The sequence below is a fragment of the Acipenser ruthenus genome, chromosome 4 (assembly GCF_902713425.1).
Source record: "Acipenser ruthenus chromosome 4, fAciRut3.2 maternal haplotype, whole genome shotgun sequence".
NCBI classification, from domain to species: domain Eukaryota; kingdom Metazoa; phylum Chordata; class Actinopteri; order Acipenseriformes; family Acipenseridae; genus Acipenser; species Acipenser ruthenus.
In genome coordinates this window covers 105,795,883-105,814,898 of record NC_081192.1, presented here as the reverse complement: position 1 = coordinate 105,814,898, position 19,016 = coordinate 105,795,883, and the positions used below count along the sequence as shown (strand labels likewise).

Below are 19,016 nucleotides of genomic sequence, written 5' to 3'. Positions count from 1 at the left end.
TACTCGTGTATTTCCGGCATTGGAAAGAGGAGAATCAGAGCTTTAAAACGTGGTCCTACTCGTGTATTTCCGGCATTGGAAAGAGGAGAATCAGAGCTTTAAAACGTGGTCCTACTCGTGTATTTCCGGCATTGGAAAGAGGAGAATCAGAGCTTTAAAACGTGGTCCTACTCGTGTATTTCCGGCATTGGAAAGAGGAGAATCAGAGCTTTAAAACGTGGTCCTACTCGTGTATTTCCGGCATTGGAAAGAGGAGAATCAGAGCTTTAAAACGTGGTCCTACTCGTGTATTTCCGGCATTGGAAAGAGGAGAATCAGAGCTTTAAAACGTGGTCCTACTCGTGTATTTCCGGCATTGGAAAGAGGAGAATCAGAGCTTTAAAACGTGGTCCTACTCGTGTATTTCCGGCATTGGAAAGAGGAGAATCAGAGCTTTAAAACGTGGTCCTACTCGTGTATTTCCGGTATTGGAAAGAGGAGAATCAGAGCTTTAAAACGTGGTCCTACTCGTGTATTTCCGGCATTGGAAAGAGGAGAATCAGAGCTTTAAAACGTGGTCCTACTCGTGTATTTCCGGTATTGGAAAGAGGAGAATCAGAGCTTTAAAACGTGGTCCTACTCGTGTATTTCCGGTATTGGAAAGAGGAGAATCAGAGCTTTAAAACGTGGTCCTACTCGTGTATTTCCGGCATTGGAAAGAGGAGAATCAGAGCTTTAAAACGTGGTCCTACTCGTGTATTTCCGGCATTGGAAAGAGGAGAATCAGAGCTTTAAAACGTGGTCCTACTCGTGTATTTCCGGCATTGGAAAGAGGAGAATCAGAGCTTTAAAACGTGGTCCTACTCGTGTATTTCCGGCATTGGAAAGAGGAGAATCAGAGCTTTAAAACGTGGTCCTACTCGTGTATTTCCGGCATTGGAAAGAGGAGAATCAGAGCTTTAAAACGTGGTCCTACTCGTGTATTTCCGGCATTGGAAAGAGGAGAATCAGAGCTTTAAAACGTGGTCCTACTCGTGTATTTCCGGCATTGGAAAGAGGAGAATCAGAGCTTTAAAACGTGGTCCTACTCGTGTATTTCCGGCATTGGAAAGAGGAGAATCAGAGCTTTAAAACGTGGTCCTACTCGTGTATTTCCGGCATTGGAAAGAGGAGAATCAGAGCTTTAAAACGTGGTCCTACTCGTGTATTTCCGGCATTGGAAAGAGGAGAATCAGAGCTTTAAAACGTGGTCCTACTCGTGTATTTCCGGCATTGGAAAGAGGAGAATCAGAGCTTTAAAACGTGGTCCTACTCGTGTATTTCCGGCATTGGAAAGAGGAGAATCAGAGCTTTAAAACGTGGTCCTACTCGTGTATTTCCGGCATTGGAAAGAGGAGAATCAGAGCTTTAAAACGTGGTCCTACTCGTGTATTTCCGGCATTGGACCATGGCAGTAGAGAGCCGTGAATGCGAGTGTTTTGCAATGTTGCTGCTGCGCTGTAAGACAGACCTACCTCAGTGCAGTAAACAAACATTTTTACACAAAATCTTTACAAAAGAAGAGAAATGGTGGCATCGAAGGCACAAGGACCTATTTTCAGACAAAAATTTTTTTTTTTTCGTGTTTGCACGATTGTTCATTTTGTTTTTGGTTGCTTTTGGTCCCTTTTGTATATATTGCATTATTCCTTTATTATCCAATTTGATAAAAAAAAAAATCCATGTTCCTTATGTGCTGAAGTTTCACTGTACACTGTCAGATTTGAGCTGGCCATGCTGAAATGCATTTTATAAACAATCTAAAAAGCGTCTGTCTTTTTCTGTGTTTTTTGTTATCTGTATTGATCAGAGTTTCTGACTGTTTAACTTTTGTATGGAAGCCTAGTGTTTGCACATTAATTTCATGTATGACATGAGGGAGAAACTCACCTCTCTGCCTGTGTTGTAAGGGTCGACTGAGAAGCTGGCCTTTAACACTCTAGTTCCAAAACCAGGGTTTTGAGGATCCACAATATTTAGTCTGTTGAACCTAGTCAAGGTATGGGGAGTAGCCCACATCGCTGTATTGCATATGTCTTTGACAGATGCACCCTGGAACAAAGCCCATGAAGTTGCCATGCTCCTGGTTGGCTTGCTCATTGGCTGTCCTGACTGTATCTGCTATCCATTTAGACAGCCTCTGTTTAGACAAGGCTTGACCATAGGACTTCGCCCCATAGCAGACAAACTATTGTTCGGACTGCCTCCAACTTTTCATCCTGTCAACGTAGTACGCCAGAGCTCTTTTCAAAAATTGGTAGAGTCACACGATGAATGTGTGAGGGAGGCAGCACCTGTGTTGAAAACTGGAAGAAAGTGGGCAGCAAAGGAAGCTGTGGAAGATGCAAAGGCTGCCCTTCATATCAGTGATATCAATGGGGCAAGTACAGCATGGAAGAGGAGGCCTTGGTCTCAGTTCAGGTCCTCCTACATGGCACAAAGCAGCCCCAGCTCAACGGAGAAAGCTGGTAGTCAATGAGGTGCAAAAGCAGGAGGAGAGGATGAGGTGCGTAAAGGCAGTTTCCCAGGCCAAGCAGGGAGGATGGATAAGATGGGAGAGTGTGGAACAACGCAAGATCGGCTGGCGAGATCTATGGACAATGGAGCAGCAGGATTCAGTGCTCAAATGTTGCGATGCATAGTGAAGAACTTATCTGAAGCAGCAGAGAGGAGCAGCAACTGTCTCTGGTTGAGATGAAAAGATTCTGGTTGGGGGCCTCAAGCATAGTAGAAAGAAAGCAACATCGATGTAAAGGAAGGTAAGTAAGCTGGGCTTAGCTGAGTGGGGGACGGAGAGGGGTGATGCTGGAACGCCAGAATCACTGTCGAGCCCTCTTGAGGTGTCGTGGGCTAGTCGACCTCCTGAGGTGTCGTGGGCTAGTCGACTAAACACCAAGGAGGGAAGGTGCCCACTTGAAGCCCCCAGAGAAGTACCCTATTCAGCTCAGTCCAGATGGTTGTTATGCTGATGCGCTAGGGAGAACGCAGTGTGGTTGTTCCCTGGAGCCAGCATTACACTTCAGCCATCAACACCAAGCAGAAGGACATCTACATCACCAGATGGAAGGAAACACAGATGGATCACATTAGTTTACAGTAAAAGAAGCTATGTCTTAGTTGGTGCTTATCTTGGCGAGAGCTGAGTCCAATATCAGCATGAAGTTTTAACACATACTCTCATGTAATGGAAATCACACAAGTACCAATGGAAAACAAAGTGAAAGCATGGTAAAGAGAGGGCAAGCAAGATGAAGATGTATGGAAAAAGATGGGAATATAAATATATATAAATCCTTTGCCCTTCATTCACAAATCTTGGTGAACACTGTCATTTATATAATATATACTGTACAGAGCTTGCATTTAAAGTGCATATGTATTAAGGGGCAAAGAAATGTAAAGTGCAGCGTTTCAACATAATTTACAGCATGCTGGTTCTCTCTGTTATTAGCTAACATGATCATGGAGCCTCTACTGCACTTTCAATAAATCATGCACTGTGTAACTGTGCTGAGGTCAGTATCCAGAGATCTATCATGCACAGTGTAACTGTGCTGAGGTCAGTATCCAGAGATCTATCATGCACTGTGTAACTGTGCTGAGGTCAGTATCCAGAGATCTATCATGCACTGTGTAACTGTGCTGAGGTCAGTATCCAGAGATCTGCTTGGTAACCCACTCACTCAGAGCAGCTCTCCACTGGAATCCATATTCTCAATGAAGGGCAATCACTCAGAGCATCTCTCCACTGGAATCCATATTCTCAATGAAGGGCAATCACTCAGAGCATCTCTCCACTGGAATCCATATTCTCAATGAAGGGCAATCACTCAGAGCATCTCTCCACTGGAATCTGTACAAGATGAAAAGCTGTGATGAATCTATACTAAATGTTAAAGAATAGTCTCCTCTTTTTATGAGGTTTCCAGTCATTCTGAGGAGCTCTTGCTGTGTTTTCATTACATTGTTGATATACTCTGTGCGGTCTGACTTGAGTTCAGGAGCAGCTCTTTACTTGTAGCTGCCAGATGAGTAAGAAAAAGGTCTGCATGCAGCTACTGACACCCACAACAAGGCAGACGGCTTAGTGGTCCAGTAGTTAAAGGGGCTTGTTACCAGGAGTTTCCTGGTTTTATCCCAGCTCAGCCACTGACTCACAGTGTGTGACCCTGAGCAAGTCACTTAACCTCCTTGTGCTGTCCTTCGAAAGAGATGTAAAACTGAGGTCCTATTGTTAGTGACTCTCCAGCAGCAGTTGTGATGCATAGTTCACCCCTAGTCTCTGTACGCTGCTTTGGATAAAAGTGTCTGCAATATAAACAATAAATCCAGGTCAGTACAAAATCCCTCTTCCCCATTATAAGATCTGTCACCTTTTTTTTGTTAAAAAAATCAGCCATCTAGAGAATGAAGCGGTCTTTTTAATTGCTGTCAATATGCAACTTATACAAGACGGGACAGATTCTCACCACCTGATATTTAGCTGATTTACGCGACCACTACTGGCCAGTCACCTGGCAGATTCAAGTGAACACCTGCAGGGCTAGCCTTTGTCCTCCAGGGTCCAGTAGCTGTTGTGCAGGGTTGCAGCAGTGAGAGAACCTAAATTGGTAGAGAAAATAGGGGCAGAATAGCTAAATCACTCCAATAAATAAAAGTAATCTGAATGTTGCTTGTTTTGAGTGTACAATTTAAAAGTCCTGCTTTTCTTCAGATCCCCTATCGGTCTTCACTTGGCTCTACTCTTTCAGACAGCGATCCATTGAACATTCAATAGACATAAGAACATAAAAAAGTTTACAAACGAGAGGAGGCCATTCAGCCCATCTTGCTCGTTTGGTTGTTGGTAGCTTATTGATCCCAGAATCTCATCAAGCAGCTTCTTGAAGGATCCCAGGGTGTCAGCTTCAACAACATTACTGGGGAGTTGGTTCCAGACCCTCACAATTCTCTTTGTAAAAAAGTGCCTCCTATTTTCTGTTCTGAATGCCCCTTTATCTAATCTCCATTTGTGACCCCTGGTCCTTGTTTCTTTTTTCAGGTCAAAAAAGTCCCCTGGGTCGACACTGTCTATACCTTTTAGGATTTTGAACGTTTGAATCAGTCCCAGCTGACACGTCTGCAATACGTAAGCTGATACTAGATGTAACGGGTGTGTCGTACGAGCCACTAGACCCATATAAGCTGTGGGAGAGTGTTTGTCCAACTATTCTGCAACAATCATGGGGAAAGCAGAAGGACACATTGATGGGCTGAATGGCCTCCTGCAGTTTGTTTGATGTTTTCAGGTTTCTGAGGAGATGTAACCCTGCAGCCGAAGAAAAAGAAAAGGAAAGGGTGTCCCTCCTGATTCTCCTTTGTTCCAGGCTAAACAGATTCAGTTCTTTCAGCCCTGGGGTTAGTCTGGCTGCTCTTTGCTGGACGACCATGTCAAAAGTAACACTAAAATATACATTCATTGGTGTCAGCTTTATGATGATTTATACATTTTTATTACAGTTTGAAAATGCTTAAACAGCTTTGTAAATTTCTTACGAACCAAAAATGTTCATGAGAAAACAGACCAATAGCTATACAGGGTCAACAGTACAAAATACAATATACAGGCACCTCCAAAATTATTGGCACCCTTGATAAAGATGAGCAAAAAAGACTGTACAAAATAAATAATACCAGTACTGAGCTATATTGTAATTTTCCAACATGTGGAATATATTTGACTTTGTTAATAATTCAAGGGAATCAACCAAAATTACACATTTCTCAAATTATACATTTATTTCCAAAAAAATGAAGTGTCACAATTATTGGCCCCCTTGTTTTCAGTACTTTGTGCACCCTCCCCTTGCAAGGATAACGGCACTGAGTCTTTTTCTATAATGTTTAATGAGATTAGAGAACACATTGGGAGGGATCTTAGACCATTCCTCCATACAGAATCTTTCCAGATCCTTGATATCCTTCGGTCTGCGCTTATGGACTGCCCTCTTCAATTGAAACCACAGGTTTTCAATGGGGTTCAAGTCCGGAGACTGAGATGGTGTGATAGAGAGAGAAAGGATCAATGCTGTAAATCTCCCTCCCGATTAGAAAGGGCGCTGTGTAAGGGGGAAGGTACGCTGCCTCCTAGATCTACCACCTCGGTGGTAGGTGGAAACCGGAAGGTGACCATATTAGGAGGGGCGCGTAGCTGCAAGTACTCCGGACGATTCCAGTGCAGTCAGCTGCGGGGCAGCCCTCTATTGGAGAAACCATGGCGACGCGTTGACTGCAGGGAGGAGTTTGCTGGGTACAAAGGGGAAGCAGCTACATCAGTTCCTCCTCTTGCGCTGAGAAACTGAGCCACCAGCCGGAGCGTTGTGTTTTTTGGGTTACGTGTTGTTTGTTGTGTGTTTTCAGAGGCGGAGTAGGAGCGTGGGACTGCAGCCACGGAGCCAGTTCCAGATCACAGAGCACTACCTTCCCTTCACCAACATCAGCACACCCCGTGTGGATTACAGAGCACTCTCATGCACAGGACACTCAGGATTTCATTGTGGACACTTTCTGTTTGTTTTTGTTTGTCAGCCAGCTGTGTTCCCCCCCAATACCCTTGCAGGTAAATGGGAGGTTTATTTTAATAAACACAGTCGTTTTTGTGGGAGAAATACTGTTTCAGGACTGTTATTTATTCACACACCACTCGCATCTGTCACAGATGGCCATTGCAAAATGTTGATTTTGTGGTCAATTAACCATTTCTTTGAGGATTTTGATGTGTGCTTGGGGTTATTGTCTTGCTGGAAGATCCACTTGCGGCCAAGTTTCAGCCTCCTGGCAGAAGCAACCAGGTGTTTGGCTAAAATGTCCTGGTACTGGGTAGAGTTCATGATGCCGTTGACCTTAACAAGGGCCCCAGTACCAGTGGAAGCAAAACAGCCCCATAACATCAAAGATCCACCACCATATTTTACAGTAGGTATGAGGTTCTTTTCTGCACACCCATCCTTCTTTCGACGCCAAACCCACCGCTGGTGTGTGTGGCCAAAGAGCTCTATTTTCGCCTCATCTGACCATAGCACCCGGTTCCAATCGAAGTGCCAATGCCGTTTAGTAAACCCCAGGTACTTACGTTTATTGGTTGCTCTCAATAAAGGCTTTTTTTCTGGCAACCCTTCCAAATTGCCTATTGGCATGGAGGTGGTGTCTAATTGTAGATTTGAAGACTTGGTGACCCCAAGATGCAACCAAGTTCTGTAATTCTCCAACTGTGGCCCTTGGATTTCCCTTTGCCTCCCAAACCATCTGCCTCACTGTGTGTGGGGGCAAGATACACTTGCGTCCTCTACCAGGCAAGTTTACCACTGTTCCAGTGGTTTTGAACTTCTTAATTATTGCCCTAATAGTGGTAAGTGGTATATTTCGTTTTTTAGCTATTGTTCTGTACCCATTGCCTGATTTATGAAGGTCATCAACCATTTGTCTCTTTTCATCTGTGAGTTCTTTGCCTTTCCCCATGGTGATGGATGACAAATGGATTTCATATGCGTGTTACCTCATTTTTATACCCCAGTGAAACAGGAAGCCATGGAAGGACACAATACAGTTCCTTAAGACTGAGATGAACTTAAAGAAGTAGAATGGTAATGCAGATTTAATTTTGTTTGATTTTATTTATAAGAACCTTTAGGGGTGCCTATAATTCTGACGCCTATCTTTTTGAGAAAAAATGTTATTACTTGTTAATAAAAACTTTTTTCTCTGAGCAATTGTATTAGAATAAAAGAATATGGTTTTCCCATATATTTGAGCATAAAATATAGCTCATTATCTGTGTTGTTGTGCGCAAGGTATATTTGTATTTGGACTAGTTTTAAACTGTAATAATAAAATACCTAGGTTTCTGAATTCATGTCATGTAGAACCCAGCTTGATCGAAATAATCATACTAGACAACATTTCTAGTGAATACAAAGGAACAGTTTTATTAGAAATAAAATTACATAAAGGAACAATTAAAGGTGCAACAACTAAGCTAAAGTAATACAGAAAAGAATTAACTAAACTAAACAGTACAGAAAAGAAAGTTTAAACAACGACACCCCACTCCCGCTGGTTGATTAGCGATCCAACGCAATCTATGGGAGATTCCCTTAAAGGTTACAACTTGCATTCCTGACAGCTATTTAAGATGAAGGTTAGTCTTAACTGGGTTATCGTTAGTAACAGAAATATTTACTTTCGTTAATATTTGATAATCAAAGCATCGTTAAATCAGTCTCATATGTATAATTTTGGTTCAGAAGGCAATTCTCACTCTTGCGAGATAAAGACGCTCTTTGCGTCCAGACAACCTATCAAGAATGATCTATTATCAAGACAGCTAAATTTGGATTCTAGCTTCTAACGCAGAATGACAATTGCCTTCTAAAACCCACATCAATTTGTATAAATCACATAAAAACAAATATTATAGTGTTCATTAACTCAAAGCATGAATTGAAAGCAATAATACTTTTCTTACATTCCACTTAAAACAAAACATGAATTTTACTTTAAGGTCTGCTTAATCTCGAGTTCATAACAGGATTAAAACACTACTCTTTGAATACTTAACGGACGTGCGCTGCCTCATCCAGCTGATCTGTGTCTTCAACAATACAGGAGCTCGAAGGCTCTCCTGCTGGCAAGGACAGGTCCAGGTTCCGGGGGTCTGCCTTCTTCGCCTTTCGTCTCCACTTCAGGGTATGAAAGAAATGTCTTTGCAAAAGAACCAGTCATTAACTATTTAGGTATTCCACTTAAACAGCAATTCCTCCACCAATATGTGCACTCTTCGTCCGGTTATGTCTGGGATAGTCCACCGCAAACTCTGGCACTGCTAGCTCAATAAATTGAATATATTTCAATTTATGTCGACTTCAAATGTTCATCCAACTCTTTCTCCGGTGATCAATCGGGGCTAGAGAAGTTAGAGATTTGATTACAAGTACTTTTATGATTTTAGATGTCTTACGCAGCGGACTCCCACACCAAGGCAAACACTATAATAGTTATCTTGTATTAGAGTGTCTGAAAACGGTACCTCTGTTCCAGCTGGTCGCAGGCTGGATCTCCAGATTGTCACAGTTCAAAGACTGGTTTGTGTATCAGAACCTTGGATTTCGTGTCGGGAGCCCTGTTTGAGTGTCGCGCTCATACTTTTGTAATGTTCTCTTTACCCCTGTGATTGGATAGTTTGGTTATTTTGGGCGGTGCCTGAGTCCACGTGGAGTGTTTCTCATTGGTTGTTCTCATTCCGACGCGGCCCCTTGTTCTGCATTGGTCTGCTATTCCACCCCCTGTCAGCTGGATTTATATGATGGACTGGTTCCTGTCTTGGGTGTCAAAGCACCCAGAACTGTCTGGCTTGCGGCGCCAAGAGAGTCATTCAGCGATCATGAAGATAAGCCATTTGTCCAGTATTTAAAAGCATTCTTTGTCAGTGGGGGAGTTTGTGACCAGAAACCAAGAAGACACAGAGAATGGTTTAAGATTCCCCCCTGTACATTTCAATTTAGTTACTTTCACACACAGAAATATATACTACACTTTTGTTGTAAAAGTTATGCTTTTGTGGATGAGGAAAAAAAGTCACAAGAAATAGATATCTACTTATCTAGCTTATTTATTTCAGCATTTTTTTTCATAAATGCTAATTCAAAAGTATTCATACACTTTGATGCTATGATGGTATTGTCTACATGGTGCTAGAAATGTCAATATGATAATGCAGAACCTAATTCCAGAAAAGTCTAGAAAATTGTAGGTGAACATTCTTAGATAAAAGGGTTAGGCATAGGATGACTGCTGTCATTGTCATTAAGTCAATTTGGGAAAAAGTAAAGAGCTATCTGAAGACCTTAGGCAGAAAATTTATTGTCATAAAACTGGAGAAGGATACAAGAAGATTTCCAAGCATTTGAGTATCCCAATTTCAGCTATTGTTTTTATTATCAAGAAGTACAGACTCATGGTACTGTCACAACGCCCCCCTCGGCCTGGAAGAATGAATGTTCTTTCACCAAGAACAAGTAGAAGAATTGTGAGGAAGGTTAATAACAATCCGAGATTGACTTCCAAAGATATTCAAAGTAAACTGGCTGCAAGTGGGACTGGGGTTTCCATTTCAACCACAGGTCGGGTACTGCATGGAATCATGCCAAAAGCTCACTGACAAATATCCTAATAATTTAAAAAAGGCTATTATTGCTAAAGGTGCCTCAACTAGCTATTAATTTCAATTTCCTTGTCAGGGTATGGGTATGAATACTTTTGAATTAGCAATGCTGAAATAAATAATTGTAGGCATCTATTTCTTGTAACTTTTTTTCCTCAGCCACATAAAGCGCTCTGTAATGTCTACAATGCTACCTTGTGACCTTCTGTCATTTAGCACTGAATGAAAATCAGTATCTTTGTAAGCAGATAAAGCAGGAGCAAGGCTGTTAGACTGGGTTATTCATGGCTTTGATTCAGAGAAATGCTCTCTGCTCCTGTTCTGTGTACCTCTTCAGCAGTCGCTCATAAACCTAGAGAGAAAACAAAAAAAAGACCACAACAAAGAATATGAATCATTGAAAAGAAAGCAGTAGAAAATACTGTCTGGAACTGAAGGTTGGAGAAAAATAAAATACAAACATCAGTTTAGGGTCACAACCTCCAGTTACAAAAGTGAAAAAAAGAACTGAGGCACAAAATTTCCCTCAGAAAAAAAGTCTGCTTAGAAAAGTTTAACTTTGCAGTTGAAATTGTTCTGTATCAGTGTTTTAATAACCCCCTCTGTTCACCACACTCCTGGTTTAACTTTGCAGTTGAAATTGTTCTGTATCAGTGTTTTAATAACCCCCTCTGTTCACCACACTCCTGGTTTAACTTTGCAGTTGAAATTGTTCTGTATCAGTGTTTTAATAACCCCCTCTGTTCACCACACTCCTGGTTTAACTTTGCAGTTGAAATTGTTCTGTATCAGTGTTTTAATAACCCCCTCTGTTCACCACACTCCTGGTTTAACTTTGCAGTTGAAATTGTTCTGTATCAGTGTTTTAATAACCCCCTCTGTTCACCACACTCCTGGTTTAACTTTGCAGTTGAAATTGTTCTGTATCAGTGTTTTAATAACCCCCTCTGTTCACCACACTCCTGGTTTGCCCAGGGTAGCTTGGACACATTTCAGGCTTGGGTAAGCCAGCATAACCTCAGCTAACTTGTTGCACCAAAGGCTGTTGGCATTCGATGACAGTTTTGCAGATGACAGCAAGTATACACTCAGTGAATCAGTCATGCTTTTTTTCCAACAGGGCATTTACAAATGTAAAGAATCCCTTTAAATCATTTAGAGCAAATACAACATGACTTTAAAAAGTCAGCACATCATTAGAATTGTGCTACCCCATGAGCTTCTGTCCTTTAGCACTGAATGAAAATCTTTATCTTTTTGTGGTTAAGCATTGTCGCAAGCACATTTTGGTCTTTCCATGTTGTTGTTCTTTTGTGTACATGTTTTGAAGTGTTTTTATTCAGGGATGGTTTTCATCAGACTGACGGCAATGAGTTACCACTGAAACACTTCAATACAGGTCTGTTTGCACGTTTCAGCTGTGTAGAATAGAAAAACATCAGCTAACAACAGCTTTAAAAAGCAAGTCAATCTCAGCTTTTTTTTTTTACAAGGGCTGCTCCGTTAGATTAACCATGATTATGGTTGCCATGATCCTATAGGGGACAGACATCCAAACCACTTGAGTTAAACTGGAGTGAACATTAATCCAGAGTGATTGATGTTTCATCCCTGCCAAACAAGATGCATCATGGGTATTGACAGTAAAAGACATCTCCATAAGATCAGAGCTGACACTCTGAATAAGAGACAAATGCCACGAGGCACCCCAGTTCCTCAACAGAATGGGTCTTTCTGAGCTGAGAAAGTTAACCTCGAAAGAGGACACATAATCAGAGCTTTTTCCAACATGTTTGTTCAGGCACAAAAACAACAGCATGCAACACACAGGTTTGAAGAGATCTGAAGTAAGTCAGGGTACATTTAATGTACTGTAGGGACTCTTTTGTACAGGATTTCTCATAGTGTTAGGGACTTCTCGTGCAGTTTTGGCAGAAGTATTAACTTGTAAGTCAGAAAAAAACAATACTGTCCTCAGGAGCTGCTGTTAAACATTTAATTAGAATTGTATTTTTTTATTAGAATTGTTCTATGCACTGGAGTTTTGACAAACCCTTAACAATGATGGGTTTCTACTACTTGGTTTATAATGATGTCAACTGAGATCAGCAGGCGTGTCTTAGCTTTACTTCCTTGTAAGAACACTCACAGTCAAAGCGATTTGTCTGTTCAGGTCATAGTGAAATAGTAATGGGATATCCAAGGTAGATTAAGTCAAACCAACTACAGAGGTGATGAAAAGTTATGACTCAGCTTGTATAGTAAGAAGGAAGCTGTAAGAAGCTGCTAAATTATCATTAATATGCAATGAAAAAAAAAAAACAGTTGAAGGTTAAACAAATATTGTGAGCACACTTGAGAACACTGTGCTCAAGCACAGTTTTAAGGAAAGAAGTCCAGGATACAGAGGAACAAGGAATTGATAAAGTGGGGTACACTAGACCTTGTGTAGAAGAGATGTATGTTCTGTCTGAAACAACATTGCCGTCATGCCCATACATTGATAGTGTTTCGATATTGTTAGGAAAACAGAGTGTAAGCAGAGTTCACAAAGTTCAGCTTCACACATATGCCGTTAATCACAGCCAGATAATCACAACTTTGTAGAGCAACTTTTCACCATCACAGATAATCACAGCTTTGTGAAGCACCTTTTTACCATCACAGATAATCACAGCTTTGTGAAGCACCTTTTCACCATCACAGATAATCACAGCTTTGTGAAGCACCTTTTCACCATCACAGATAATCACAGCTTTGTGAAGCACCTTTTTACCATCACAGATAATCACAGCTTTGTGAAGCACCTTTTCACCATCACAGATAATCACAGCTTTGTGAAGCACCTTTTTACCATCACAGATAATCACAGCTTTGTGAAGCACCTTTTTACCATCACAGATAATCACAGCTTTGTGAAGCACCTTTTCACCATCACAGATAATCACAGCTTTGTGAAGCACCTTTTCACCATCACAGATAATCACAGCTTTGTGAAGCACCTTTTTACCATCACAGATAATCACAGCTTTGTGAAGCACCTTTTCACCATCACAGATAATCACAGCTTTGTGAAGCACCTTTTTATTCTAGTGTCAGTTCTAACAACCTTGTTCTGTTCTCTGAATAAACTATCACACACAGATTAATAACTTAATAAAACATGACCCTAATGTTCCATTTAATATAGACAATCAGGGGCTCGTTTCTATATGTCATATCAGACTAGTACAACGTTGGGAGCACAATATACAATAGAAGTAGCAATGCTCTCACTACTTGCTCTATGACAGACGTCCCCAATATTCCAATGACCCTCTCTTCTTCTGCTGAGAGTGTGTTGGGGGGTGGGGGTCAAGCTGCTATAACGGGTCCACTTTCTTTTAACTTCCATGTTATGGCCCGCTAACAACATTTATTGTATTTGCAATTGCCGTCCTTTTCATCCTCTTTGAGGAAAACGTTACACGGTTGTTCATTTAAAAAACATTTGCTTATTAATGTGTGCTTTTTTTTCTAGCAGTATCTGTAAGCTAGCTCTGCTAGTATAATGTGTTCTTTGTGTTGCTGTTTGGGCAGATATCACGACTGATTGTCCTGTCCGGTTTGCCTCCTAACACAACCCACAATTTCCCTTCATAATTAGGCTCATTATATTTAGTTTTTTTAAATGTCGCATGAGTTCTAACATATTTAATAATGATTTACTTAAATATTAAAGTAGACTTATTAAATAACTCTTTATTAGTCTGTGTAAGACAATGCGTGTTTATAGTGCAGTTCCAAACATGTACATTACATGGGAATATATAAAATTACATATAGAGTATAAATTAGATAAATTAGATAGAAAACGGGGTGTTAGGCAACACCAACTATGAGTCGACTGGAATATAGAAACAGGTGATAACTGAATGAAATAGCTTTTTTTTTTTATTTGAAATCAACAGATTATGAATGGATGTGTTCTGCACGCCACTACTGGTCTCCACATCTTTTAATGCTATAAACGATGTTTACACTACATTCAGCTCAACTGAACAGACTCCTTTTACACTACATTCATCTCTACTGAAGACTCCTTTTACACTACATTCATCTCTACTGAAGACTCCTTTTACACTACATTCAGCTCTACTGAACAGACTCCTTTTACACTACATTCAGCTCTACTGAACAGACTCCTTTTACACTACATTCATCTCTACTGAAGACTCCTTTTACACTACATTCATCTCTACTGAAGACTCCTTTTACACTACATTCAGCTCTACTGAACAGACTCCTTTTACACTACATTCATCTCTACTGAAGACTCCTTTTACACTACATTCATCTCTACTGAAGACTCCTTTTACACTACATTCAGCTCTACTGAACAGACTCCTTTTACACTACATTCAGCTCTACTGAACAGACTCCTTTTACACTACATTCACCTCTATTGAACAGACTCCTTTTACACTACATTCAGCTCTACTGAACAGACTCCTTTTACACTACATTCAGCTCTACTGAACAGACTCCTTTTACACTACATTCAGCTCTACTGAACAGACTCCTTTTACACTACATTCACCTCTACTGAACAGACTCCTTTTACACTACATTCACCTCTATTGACAGACTCCTTTTACACTATATTCAGCTCTATTGACAGACTCCTTTTACACTACATTCAGCTCTATTGAACAGACTCCTTTTACACTACATTCACCTCTATTGAAAAGACTCCTTTTACACTACATTCACCTCTACTGAACAGACTCAAATAAGTGTAGCCATCTCTTAGGAAGGTGTGTACTGAAATAATAAGGGTAGAGTACAGTACACAGGGTACATATCTCGACCTGCGGGGCACAGAACAATACAAGAACACAGGAACACTTACGAATGAGAGGCGGCTGTTCGACTATCAGTGCTCGAGTTGAGCGATCCCCAAACTCCAACCAGTCACTTCTTAAAAGACTCCAAAGATTCAGGAGCAACAAAGTGGCTTGGTGGCATACGCTAATGTGTAACACTAAAGACCTGGGTAGTGTTCTAATGTGTAACACTAAAGACCTGGGTAGTGTTCTAATGTGTAACACTAAAGACCTGGGTAGTGTTCTAATGTGTAACACTAAAGACCTGGGTAGTGTTCTAATGTGTAACACTAAAGACCTGGGTAGTGTTCTAATGTGTAACACTAAAGACCTGGGTAGTGTTCTAATGTGTAACACTAAAGACCTGGGTAGTGTTCTAATGTGTAACACTAAAGACCTGGGTAGTGTTCTAATGTGTAACACTAAAGACCTGGGTAGTGTTCTAATGTGTAACACTAAAGACCTGGGTAGTGTTCTAATGTGTAACACTAAAGACCTGGGTAGTGTTCTAATGTGTAACACTAAAGACCTGGGTAGTGTTCTAATGTGTAACACTAAAGACCTGGGTAGTGTTCTAATGTGTAACACTAAAGACCTGGGTAGTGTTCTAATGTGTAACACTAAAGACCTGGGTAGTGTTCTAATGTGTAACACTAAAGACCTGGGTAGTGTTCTAATGTGTAACACTAAAGACCTGGGTAGTGTTCTATAAAAAAAAGAACTCTGCTCATAACAGCAGACCACTGGTGTGTCTAACAGAAGTACTGTAACCCCACTCAACACACCAGTACACCAGTCTGATTCAAGCATGCCCATATACATACAGCAGTGTGCAAATAGGGTTAGGGATAGCGGCACATCTTGTATCTAAACAATAATGTTCAATGCAAGATGTAATGTGGGTATTTGTAAATAATAAATGGTAAGCATTGTTAGAATTTGAAACATGTTCTGGTCTCATTCTTACAGCGTAACAGTAGTTAATTTCATGTTTACCATCATTTATAAACCTTAGACTCTTTGAAATTATATTAACAAGAGTTCTACAGAGACTGTGTTTTCAAATCCAGTGATTTCAGACAATTCACACTCCATGCTTAGACTCCCTGTAAAGACTGTAGCCAAAGCTAAGGCTTTGAAATCTATAATTTCAATACTTTGTAGCTGGGTTTATTCATGCTGGGTTTATTCATACATCTGTTGGCAGAAGATGCTGATCTGCGCTGGAGCGAACAGGTTCCGCAGACAATGAGATCACAGGTGCTGAAAAGCCACACCTGGAACGTGTCACGGGCGATACAGTACCTTAGGCAATTCAAACAGACACCAGGAAATTAGACACAAGAAACACACTCAAAGGTGTGAAAGTCACAGGTTAGGGTGGCATAAAGAAATAAAAGTCTTGGATAATCAATGGGCTGGTTGTTTTTTTCTCTCTCTTGCACCAGACAATTGCATTATCTGAATTATCTAACAAAGCTGAAACCACTATACCCATCCGGGCTGCACCTTGTGTAACTTCAACCTGTTTATTTTTAAGTGAAATGTAACCCCTGACCTGTCCAGCAGACAAACAAAGCTATTCACATTTCAGACATGTCAATCAATCGCCAAGGCTGATTGGCAGGGTACAGATCTATGGCCAGGCTGGCACCTGACTCCTATACCTCCAGTTTAAATCTATAGTGAGCACTGTGCTGAATCCCCACATACATATTCATTCATTTACCTGTCTAGAACACCCACTTTTAGTTAGTCCCCTAGGTGGTTGTAATATGCATTTGAATGACACTGATGTATTGTTGCATTACATTCTGGAGCCAGGCATCTCCTCAGTAAAGTGATCATGGTAAATGGATCACTATTACTGTGCTGTTGAGTTGAATCACAGTGGGATTAACCTGCAACTCAATCGCCAGGTTAGGTTTCGCTGCCTAATAAATGCTATTGACTGACCCCGTTACAATTCCCCTTGACCTGATGCAGGACACTGTTGAGAACAGGAGGCAAAGTCTAATGCTAAAGTCCTGGAACAACTACAGGTAACGGCTGCCTCTTGCTTTTTTCACCCACAAGGCTTATAAAAATGAAGATTTCACCATTTGCATGTAACAAAAAGTACTTATTATGCCATCATTAGCCAAGTTATTTATCTATTTGACCATATGGAGCATTATTTCCACATATAGTAACATAATCCAAGGTATCTTAATCATTTGAGGAGTATAGATGAGCCCAATGGCCTCCTTTCATTCACACATTTTATTCTGTTCTTCTGGATAAAAAGTTATACTGATATCAAAGGGATAGTTTAGTGTCCATGATAAGTCTTGTACTGTGTGGTGAGGGAGCATAACTGGGCATTTTAAACTGGGGAGAAAATGATTGGGCACTCTAAATTGGGCGTGCTGGTGATGTCATTCCTCCAGTACAAGCCAGAAGTGGAGCAATGCTCTTGGTGTGCAATAAGTAGTCCTTGTGAAAGCTCTCGATAGGCTGCGGTAGCACAAACGGGATCTCATACAAAGTGAACCCATTAGCCAAGGAGTTTGTGCAGAGGGGTGAAATTTCCATTTGACAGATTCACTTCAAACAACATGAAGACACATACACTGACAATGTACAGAAAAGAAACCCAGGGCACAAAGAATACCAATCTTAACCTAGGCTATGAGAATATTGGACACAACATATTAACAGGTCAATAGATGAGCTCTGTTAGAATTGGTTTTCAGAGATTCATTGATCTCCACTGACTGTTTTATTAGAATTCAATAACTGTGTTTGCCAACGCACCATAGACAGAAGCAAAGTGTTCAGTAAAACTGATCTGTTCAAGGGCTTCGAACTTTGAATATCATTGTCTGCTTTGCTTTTGAACATGATATGCCACAAATATCAGCTACTAGGCAGCAGTGTGGAGTAGTGGTTAGGGCTTTGGACTCTTGACCGGAGGGTTGTGGGTTCAATCCCAGGTGGAAGACACTGCTGCTGTACCCTTGAGCAAGGTAGTTTACCTAGATTGCTCCAGTAAAAACCCAACTGTATAAATGGGTAATTGTATGTAAAAATAATGTGATATCTTGTAACAATTGTAAGTCGCCTTGGATAAGGGTGTCTGCTAAGAAATAAATAATAATAATAATAATACAATATATGATGCTCTGCATAACCACAGTAGAGCTATCCATATTACTGGTAATTCAATAAGCACTATCATTGAAACGCTTCATTCAAATTACAGTCATATTTTCAAGGGTTTACTACGAACAAATTGGTTATTAACACTCAGAAAATGAAGATAGTTCCGTTCACTCTGAGATTAAAAAAGAAAATAAATCTCGAGAGAATGTACTTAACAAAATCTACATGTGTCAAGTGTCTGGATTTACATATCTTTAATTTTTTTTAAAAAACTGGCACATTTAGAAGGGATGGTGTTGCTTAATTTGTAAGGTTTAAAAATGAAGGTAAACATGGAATTAATCACTTTGTTAAGCTATAAGGATGAGACCAGGTCATGTGTCAAATCTTAAAGGATACAACATAAGGGTACTCAAGATGGCTTCACATCTACTCGCATGGACCTTTCAGAACTACATTCCCCATCATCCTCCTGCTCACTGGTAAATCCATCTTAGTTACATGATGGGATGATGGGAAATGTAGTTCGGTACGGGTACACGTGAAGCCATCTTGAAGCAGGGAATGCAATTTACAATTTTAAAAAAGTGGTCAAAATGCAAAAAAACCCCCCAAAACAACAATACACATACCTTACGTAAACAGTTATAGCAACATATGGGAACATGCAACACAATAAAATAAAAAGGTCCTTATGTACCCTTTAACAATGTTTACCATTTATTAGTTCCAAATACCAATCATTACATTGTACATTGAAGGTTATTGTTTAGATACAATATGTGGCACTA

At 40.5% G+C, this 19,016-nt stretch overlaps 1 protein-coding gene across 2 annotated transcripts in view; it reads right to left on the bottom strand.

The window, feature by feature from the left end:
- Positions 1–7,961: 7,961 nt before the first annotated feature.
- LOC117399527 (xylulose kinase) overlaps positions 7,962–19,016 on the bottom strand; it is a 69,466-nt gene continuing 58,411 nt past the window's right edge. The window contains exon 19 of one of the 2 annotated variants that reach the window (XM_033998774.3): positions 7,962–10,568. In XM_033998774.3, coding sequence (XP_033854665.3) covers positions 10,512–10,568 — 57 coding nt within the window. In that variant the 3' untranslated portion in view covers positions 7,962–10,511. The remainder of the gene's footprint in view (positions 10,569–19,016) is intronic. The other variant, XR_009328591.1, reaches the window with a different exon arrangement.